At 36.6% G+C, this 9586-nt stretch overlaps 1 protein-coding gene across 2 annotated transcripts in view; it reads right to left on the bottom strand.

Moving 5' to 3' along the window:
• The window catches only part of LOC117954121 (myosin-7-like), a 13942-nt gene extending 10400 nt beyond the window's left edge, over positions 1–3542 (bottom strand). For both annotated transcript variants that reach the window (XM_034887643.1, XM_034887641.1), the window contains exons 1-11: positions 3401–3542; positions 3134–3176; positions 2115–2323; positions 1878–2021; positions 1595–1751; positions 1476–1503; positions 1282–1390; positions 884–976; positions 730–793; positions 194–292; positions 4–107 (exon numbers count right to left, since the gene is read on the bottom strand). In XM_034887643.1, coding sequence (XP_034743534.1) covers positions 4–107; positions 194–292; positions 730–793; positions 884–976; positions 1282–1390; positions 1476–1503; positions 1595–1751; positions 1878–2021; positions 2115–2315 — 999 coding nt within the window. In that variant the 5' untranslated portion in view covers positions 2316–2323; positions 3134–3176; positions 3401–3542. The remainder of the gene's footprint in view (positions 1–3; positions 108–193; positions 293–729; positions 794–883; positions 977–1281; positions 1391–1475; positions 1504–1594; positions 1752–1877; positions 2022–2114; positions 2324–3133; positions 3177–3400) is intronic.
• Between the last annotated feature and the right edge of the window lie 6044 nt (positions 3543–9586).

Raw genomic sequence — 9586 nt, 5'->3', positions numbered from 1 at the left:
CACATCAGTGGCCATCAGCTCTTCAGAATCATTGATAGAGGCTACTGTTGTCTCTCCTTGGGAGATGAAGGCGTAGTCATAGGGGTTGTTGGTTATAAGCAACATGTCTGAAAAATATATTTAAAAGATATTATGCAATGCATGATACAGTACACTAATAATCATATTTGTTACATGTATAGTGTCCACTTACCCATAAGCTCAGGCTTTGCCTGAGACAAGATCTGGTAGAAAATGTGGTAGTCCCTCTCAGCTTTAAGCTGGTAGGTCACACGAGACTTTTCCAAAAGGTCTGTCAAAGGTATATTATATGTTATGTTATTGTATTCCAGTATAAAATAATTTGCTAAAGGTGCAAGTTTCACTAATAAGGGGCATTATACCACTCCTTGATGCAAAAACAATACAATTTCCCTGGTTTGTAGACAAATAGCACATTTTCTAAAACGAAATAGTTAGATCTCCCACATTTTAATGTGATCTAACATTATTTCATTGCTTTTAATAAGGAATCTGTCTGTCTGAATCAGTATGTTTCCCTTTTATCTAATTTCCTATATGTAGATTAGACAACTGGAGACTCAAAATCCCCTATAGGTTAAAAACTAGACTTCAAAATGGACACATTTTACCCTGCCCAGCACATGCAGGAATTGACTCCACAATGCATACCAACAATAAATATGTGCCCTAGAATAGTAATTAATGGATGGTTTTAGTTTTACTTACAAGTCTCAATGTCAGCAGAGGCCAGCTTTCCTCGGTTGTCAAAATGAATTCTGATGAATTTACCCTAAGATGAAAATAAGTGTTTATATTTCTAATATTAAAAACAATCTTTCAATAATAATGAAGTAGTCTTACTGCAGTCACACCAACTCACAAATCTAGAGGAGTTGTCATTCCTGATGGTCTTGGCATTCCCAAAGGCCTCCAAAGCAGGGTTAGCTTGGATGATTTGATCCTCCAACGTACCCTGATTTTGACATACAAAAATATAAACTCCAGGCTTACTGCAAATTTAGAAAGGCTTTAAAAAAAAAAAAAACTTTTATTTGGTTTTCTAAATTTTATTCAATCATTATGGTGAAATAGGCATGTAAAAAATGGATATGAAGGAAAGGTCAGTGCAGGAGGGAAACAGCATACAAAGTAATGGAACAATTTACATTTTTTTAATTACAATGTTCCATGTTGTTGACTCTTGCAGTTCTAGTGTTAAACTAACTGATTTATTGTTTATATTTTGTATCATATTTAGAAATAAGTATGGAATATAACCTTCTTTTCAGCAGCCTGATCTTTCTTTACATTCGGAGCAGCAGCGATGCTGGCAAAGTACTGAATGACACGCTTGGTGTTGACAGTCTTTCCAGCACCAGATTCTCCACTGAGTTGAAGAGAGACAGAAAGTTTTAGACCAAGACATATGACACCTAACTACTTAAGGGATTTTTTTAGGATGTGTGACTTACGTGATAAGGATTGACTGGTTTTCTCGGTCTGTCAGCAAGAGAGATTTTCAAAGTTTTAGTAAAAATTAAATGTCAACGTTGAATATTTAAAGAAAATGATGCTAAAATAGAATATTTACCTGACAGCATGTACTGGTAGCCATTGTCAGAGATGGAGAAGATATGAGGAGGAGCTTCAGACCTCTTCTTTCCTCTATAGGCAACAACCACCTCTTGGTTGTAGACTGGCAGCCACTTGTATGGGTTGACAGTCACACAGAAGAGCCCAGAGTAGGTCTGTTGTAGTAAGCGAAGGGCAATGGATAATAAATTGATAAGACATTGTTACCTTGTCATAATGATTACTAAACAGTGCTTTATCAATGGGTTGGAGAGGTTTTATGTTACGCTTTAATATCTTACATAGATCATCCATGCTGCATAACGCTCTTTGAGGTTAAACAGCACAGCAGGCTCATGGAGGAAGGTGAACATCGCCATGTCTTCAATTTTATCGAACTTTGGTGGGTTTTGAGGGTGTACATCACACTCCTTCACTGTCACAGTCTGCAACAAGAGATAACGGTCTTAAAAAAAGTTTGAGACTTTTTTTGGCATACATTTGAAGTCAACTGAATTCATACTGTAAGATATACAAACCTTGTCAAATTCAGTCACAACAGTGACTTTGTCACAGTCACGACTAGTGACAGTTCCCTTTACGTACTCAACCTCAGGGTCAGGGACGAAGCACTCTTTCTTTATGTCAAATGGACGAGTTTGGGCTTCTAGACGCTCCTTGTCTGATTTCCTAAGAAAAGGAGCAGCGGCCCCAAACTCTGCCATGGCAGCATCACCCATTTTTCAACCTTTTGAGAATAAAACATCTTTCACAACCTGTGGTTTTCTTTGCTAAAAACATGTATAAACCATTACTCATTCACCTGAGACCGGTGGAAATCTCGACAAACGGCATAATTAAAAAATTACATAATGAACCTGTAAATTGCACAAGCACAAGTTTTTTTATATCCCCCATACAAAAAACTATATGTACAATCATTGATACTATCATTGCTGTACTATTTATAACCTATCATCCTTTAGTCTTTATTATTTAACAAAAGCAGAGAAATAAAGGTTAAATTAACATTAAAGTTATAGAGACTGGCACAGGTCCTTTACAAATTGGATGTGTCTGGCCTTTTGATAGAAACGGTCCGATAGCATTTTTTGCCTCCTGATACCGATTCCTATACCTGAACTTGTGTATTGGCCGATAATGTTTTAACAACTGTATACTACTATCACTCTATGGATATGATATGATTTTTATCTTTTTTGTCGGTCTGGCTCAGGTTAAACTCCTTGTCAAACATAAATAAACACAAACAATGAATGCCACAGAACTTTCTTTTTTCTTCCAGTTTGACAGTCAGTTATGACTGAAAAAGAACATAAACTACTTTAAAGTAGATTTTCTTTAGGGTTTTATAACGTAGTATCAGATCGGTGTAGAAACTCCAGTACTCTCTGATACCAGCGTTTTAGGCTCTGACGGAGGTGATACTGATACTGGTAACATCTCTACCTTTTGAAATGCAATAACAACCCCAAAAAAGAAAAGCAAGATGCTTAAGGGTTAGCTGTTGTCACTTCAATGTAGCTGGGAATTTTACCTAAGGTGTTTCACTCCACAGGAAATTGGGATCTGCAGTATTTCTATAAGGATAGACAGAAGAAAACCAAATGTCATATTATGTCATTATTTAAGTAAGACAATTTCAGTGACAAGTAAAAAAAAATCCCAGTGACACAATTTTTTTTACAAATGTATCACTAAGCTTTACAAAATTTAGCAAGCAGCACAATTGTCTATATATAGCTGGGAGGGATTTTTTTTTAACATCAGTTTCTTTATAAGAGTATCTGGATTTTTTTCTTACCTTGACCGTCAACCTTTGTCAAGTGAAATGATGGATCCAGTAGCTGACACCAGGCTGCCTCTCCATTAATAAAGGTTGTTCGGCAACCAAATATGGGGATGCATATCAGAGAAATGGCATCCAGGTTGCCTATTACAAAAAGCTTTCTCCAAATTAGGTAGATCCTAGGGCTGCTATTTATTGCTGCCACCTTGTGATCAACAAACTATATGCTGGACTGGACCTGAGAAATAAAGGGGAAGGGTGGAGGTGGGGGAGCACGGACAAGCTGCAGTCTATCATGTCATTCTCTTTTGTCCCGGTAATTTAAATGAAACCACTTTTAAATGACGATCAACATCAGATTAGGTTATAAAATTAAAATAAACAAAAAAATAAAATTATTTTGAAAATTGTAATTAATCATGGAAATGCTGGCCATTTATTAATTTGGAGTCCTAATGCTTTTTGATGTACGTAAAGCAATGCTTGACAAATCTCTAAGGGCATAGTTATTGGGAAGTAGAAAATCCATCTCCATCTACAACACATGATAATATTAAATTAATCCTGATTTAAACAAATGTTCTGTACCAATACATGATTAAGACACGATAGGACTACTGCATGCTCCATAACGGCATACATTATTGTTATTTGTTGCATAGAAGATAGATCCACTTTTCTCCTAGAAGTTGTATATCTGTCATTCATGGCAGATACATTTTATCATAGACTGTGCCTCCATATTCTAAAACTATACTATACTATTACATATACTATACTATAAGTAAATAAAGCAGGCTTGCAGGATTAATGGGACATAAAACATCTAAAGTTTAACAATAGTCTGTCAAGTGATTGGTGGTGAAATACATTTCAAGAGGGAGAATAAAGAGCTGCAGCTGTTTACAGATTGGCAAGACAAGGCCAAGGTCACAGCTGCGGCATCCCTTTCTTATCACTCACCACTGTTAACGGATATATGCATGTCTAACCCTGGTCACTTGGCATTGTTTTTTGTTTTTTGTTTTTTTACCAGCAATAGAACTGTTCAGACACAATGCAATCCAACACGTGTCAGATTGAATACAGTGAACGTTCCTTGAGCTGACCTTTGGGCAAGCATATGAGCCTTAATACCCAATAAAGATTGTCAGTGAGACTATAGAAATAGTTTTTTTTTTCTTTAAACACTAAAAGCGCTCTCCGAGGATGCCAACACAGGTGCCATCTGCAGTACCCAGTGTCCCTTCAGTTCATGCAGTAATTTAGGCATAAACTGAAGGTGGCAAGGAAATACTCTTTTTTTTTTCTCCTCGCCTGTGTCTTTCAGCACTCTGACTGTTTGAGGAAGCAAGACGGTTTGCTAACTAAAGTTCCTGAAGTAGGGAGTTCTCATGGAAAATGGCCAGTTTGTTTCGGTAAAGAGGCAGGCAGTGGGAACAATCTACTGTACCTGAGGAGTGCAGACGGTAGCTAGGGTCATAGGGCACAAGCAAATCTCTAATCTGATTACTGATTACTGCTTCTGACTACACAACATACTGTATGTCAGTGGACGCTTCAAATGTGCTCCCTGGGGAGGTTTGACCAATTTGTTGAATGCCTGAAACAAAACCCTGGGATTATGGCAGCTACTAGCAATCAAATTAGAGAAATAGAACTACCTTGGTTATTTAATTGAACGCTAATAAGGGGGAATTATGTTTTGCCTGCTTCATTTTGATAGAGACCAGGAAGAAGCAAATAAAAGCCTTTTGCAGAAATTTCTGGCTGACTTGGAATTAAAACGCCCAGAGCGGATACAGGTAGATGGCCTATGGACCAGCAGCAGGAGCAAGGTGTGGAAAACCGCAGCCTTGTGATCTAAGACATTAATGTCTAGCAATTCAATATTCAGAATACAGAATGTTCAAGGTTAAAAGACTCAAAAGACTCGTATTTGGCCATAATAAATAAGAGAAACTTAAGACAATTATTGAGTAAAACCTGTCTGTACACTATTACTAATATTGAGCAAATATTACCTTGACTTTGTTGCTGTGTTTTTTACAACAATTTCTTTGTGTCTCCCAGTGGCACAGATTAGCACCTATTATTTATTATGTTGTTTTTTGTTTTTAAATAAGTATGATTGAATATAAAAAATAAAAACCTACATAAACAACATATGTAGTGCACTGAAACAAATTTAAATTGTTGAGACCTATACTCACAGGCTTCTATCCAAAAGTTGCATGTGGCTTGTTCTGCTTCTGTTGACATGGCATTGTTTTCTTCGGTATCCTTGAGCACAAAGATAACTTGTGAAATTCCTGCTGGCTGCCTTTCAGGGTTTGTTAGTTCAGAGGACAGCTTGAGGACGTAGGTAGTTACGTGGGTAGGAAAGCTTTTTATTTTTTATTTGATCAGTAACAACAGGTTATAAGCCCACAAGAAACCAATTATATGTTTTTCAATATTTAATATTTATAGTTTGTTTGTATCGTTAATATACTAGAATATTCTTAATGAGTCTGTATTCAAGCCAAGTTTTAGAGATTGCTTGTAACAACTTGTGTTTACAAATGAAAATCATAGAAAGCATGCTGTCCAGTGATGCAACAGGAACCTCAGTTATTTTCCTTTCATCAGATTACATTGTCTTCAAACAAGAATTCTCATCTCCTTCACTTATCCCTCAGTCTATTCCAGGCTCTAGCAGACCACTCCATCCAGTAAAGGTCTCATTCCCAGCTGTCCACAGTCCTTGTGTCTTTGACGTTTAAAATCACATGAACACATGACGGAAGGTGTAAGGCACCTTGCTTCACTTAAGTTTAAAACTAGAGCCAGCTAAGCTATTCTTAGTATTTGTCCTTTGTTGTTGTAAGAGGTCACCTCTAAAGGGGTGTTGAGCTCTGGCAGAGGCAAGGAGTTGATTGTTCTCCTGCCTTGTCTTCCCACTTATTCAGACTGTGGACCTCTGTGTGGAATCAAATCCTGAGTACTCCTTGTCTTCTATTCGAATGACTAGCACTTGGCGAAATAATGGAAAGGTACTGTTGAAAATTAAAAGCTTTTACTGTCTACTTTTTTTGGATGCAAAACTTCTAATCTATTGGAAAATAGTTAACTTGGGAAAAATTTAAACAAATACATTTTGCCACAACATACCCTTACTTACAATGTCTTATTCTCATTGATGAAATGGTGTTTCTTGAATTCCCTAGGTCTCTCTTGGATGACTACCCCTGTCCAGATTTTCTATTGTCAGCCAGACATATTTGTCAAGTCTGCCTCTTCTCCGTTTTCCACAAGGCCCTTCCTTGTCTGTCTTTGGAAAGAAGTTGCTATATACCAGAGAAAGACTGACCTTCACTACTGATATGAAGGTTAGTAGATTCAATTTAACTAGTTTAAATCTTTAGACATTTAAGTCTGTTGTCTTATCAAAATGTAGGAAATGAGTTAAATGTATATGAAAAACAAAGGTTTGGTCACCACTGGATAATTTCTAATTTTCTGTGTTCAAAATTGCTGGTGAAACCTAATTTTTAAATGGGTAGATGGTTGTTCTTTGAGTTGCAACTATCATGCATAACAGTAATATAACCAAAGAATATTTCATTTATCATACTACTAATTGCAGTTTGTGTAGTTCTATTTTAGCAGTTTTAAAGTGGTAACTGATGAGGTTATTGTTCTATTATATTATATATCCATTGTACTGTAGGGGTTAGTCATTATTGCTGTGGTGATTCTGTACAAACTTCTCATATTTCACTTTTCAAAAAAGACTTCTGCTCTGTAGGCATCCATATAGGTCATGCAACTCAGATCCTCCTCTGATAATCCCAAACACACCACTTTTGCTAAAGCGCTAGTGCAAACTCAAACTGCATTGGTCCCTGTATAGTGGACAATTCTACCAAGAAAAACTGTTATGAGTTAGTGATTTTCCTAACAGTGAACTATTCAAATTAATCTTTATAATATTATTTTGCTGGTTTTTGGGCTATGTTTATTGTGGATTTTTTTTCTTAGTAGTACCAGCAAACAATACTCTACATAACTGTTCTGTATTTAGTCAGCTTTTTCAGTGAGGGATTGAGGCTGTCTGTTCTTATCACATTGTCACTTGTGAGGTTTCTTTATTCATTTCACTGTTTTTTACAATCCAGTTAAAATCCAGAAACCTTGAAAAACATTCAATAATAGCTTTTACTTTAGGAAAATCCTATAAATGTGTAATTTTTGAACTGGCATGTTACCAAAAAAAATAGTATTTATTTACCAGCTGTGTAGTATAAAGATATCAGTATAGAAATACCATGGTAGGTGTCATCAGTGTGTGAGGGTTAAAGGGATACTTCACTGTTTAGCAATAAGCTTTGTATCAGTAGAAACCCAGGAGCATTTTTGAATGACTACTACTTTCTTCCCTCATGCCCCCCTGAGACGAGAGATCTCTGTGGTTTGTGTTTGTAAAAAAAACTCTGATGACGCAAAAAAAATCATTTTGTGTCATGAGAGGCATATTTGCCCAGTGTCTGATGACTACAAGCCAGCTAGTTCCGCATATTGTCAACCCGCCCATAGGGAGTTGGACCCGAAGCAAGCCGAAGAGAGTTGAGTGTCAGCCATCTTGGAGCTAAGCTACAGCTATCTATTTTCATCAGTAAACCTTTACAACATATATGTCCATTCAAGCTACCGCACATGTGTACCACCGGGATACATAGGCACAGATTGGAGAATATGAAGGGAACTTTATTTCAGATGGAATACTCAACACACTACGTGAGCTTAGCCTGCTACAGAGAGCAGCACCTCAGCCTGCGGTGTTGCCTGATGCCTCTAGCCAGGTAAGGGGACATCGACGGCGGTGAGTGCTAAAGCAGAAACACTGAACGAGGGTTAGGAGTTCCAGCTGGGTGGAAAGCTAACGCTAGACAGCCACCTGTCCAATCCATCCTGCTTGCAAGTGTCCGATCATGAGACAACAAACTGGACTCAGTCAACTTCAATGAAACTCCCAAAGCAAGTTCAGAGACTGCAGTATTTTTGTTTTTGTGGAAGCATGGCTGAACAACAGTGTCCCGGACTCTAGGCCTGCTAGTCTTTCAAGCAGATGCTCTAGCGGGTAAGACTCGTGGAGATGGGCTGTGTTAACATGTATACGGACTTGTGAAGAAATGGGGTGCTTTTATCCAACTACTGCTAATTGCTGGTGGAGTTTATGACTCTTAAATGCTTACCGTTCTACATTACACGCAAAGTTACGGCTGTGTTTATACTCAGTGTTTACATCACTCCAAGCGCTAATGCTACCATTGCATTAGCTGAACTTTACGGAGCCTATAATGTGTCTGCACTAAATGTAGCTTGTTTCGTATGTCTTTTTTACGTAATGTTGTTTTTATATATTTTAAATATGTAGCACCGCTTAAGCCCTGGGGAAACGTTTTGTGTATATGGTTGAAAGGACAATTAAACTCACTAGAGTAGAGTGTAGTAGAGTAGTAAGTGAAAATTGAGTTTATATACGAGAAAATAATTTGAAGCCACAAAACAGTATCCACCATCTTATTTTTTAAAACTCATATAATCAAAGCAACCTGAGTGAACATGGTATTACACTGTCTTCACTTAGACAATTTAATTTAACGCCAACAGAAATTGCCAGATTACAGATTAAATTGCTTTCTTGGAGGACCAAACATGATGTATTTGGAAATAAATAAGAATAATTACATAAATTAAATGTATACATGTAGATGCCCTTTTTAGTTTTAAGCATCAGGATACATTTTCCTTCAGCAGAATTTATTTTTCTGACGGGACAGTCTACAATTTTACATAATAATAAAATCCTACAATTTTTTACAGATGACATTTACTTTATTGTTTGTTTTATACATAATAATGAACACACGCATATACTTAGAAAAATTTGATTGATTGGGTATTCGCAATTCACTTAGGAGTCATAGGGCTTTCAATTTTTCCAACCCACTTAGATGAGCATAAGTGGCATAACCATATTTTTCATTTAATTATTCTTTGGTTGTATCACAGCATACTTTACTAACCATTTACTTTTAGAAATAAATTGATAATTAAAGTAATTTAATTTAAATTTATTGTATTAATTCTTGAAATAAGTCAAGATTAGTTCCCATGAAAAACAAGAGCCTTTGTCAATGAGAAATCAAGAAACTG

This window comes from Etheostoma cragini, chromosome 12, assembly GCF_013103735.1.
Source record: "Etheostoma cragini isolate CJK2018 chromosome 12, CSU_Ecrag_1.0, whole genome shotgun sequence".
In the NCBI taxonomy this organism is placed as follows: domain Eukaryota; kingdom Metazoa; phylum Chordata; class Actinopteri; order Perciformes; family Percidae; genus Etheostoma; species Etheostoma cragini.
This window is presented reverse-complemented; position numbering and strand designations above follow the sequence as displayed.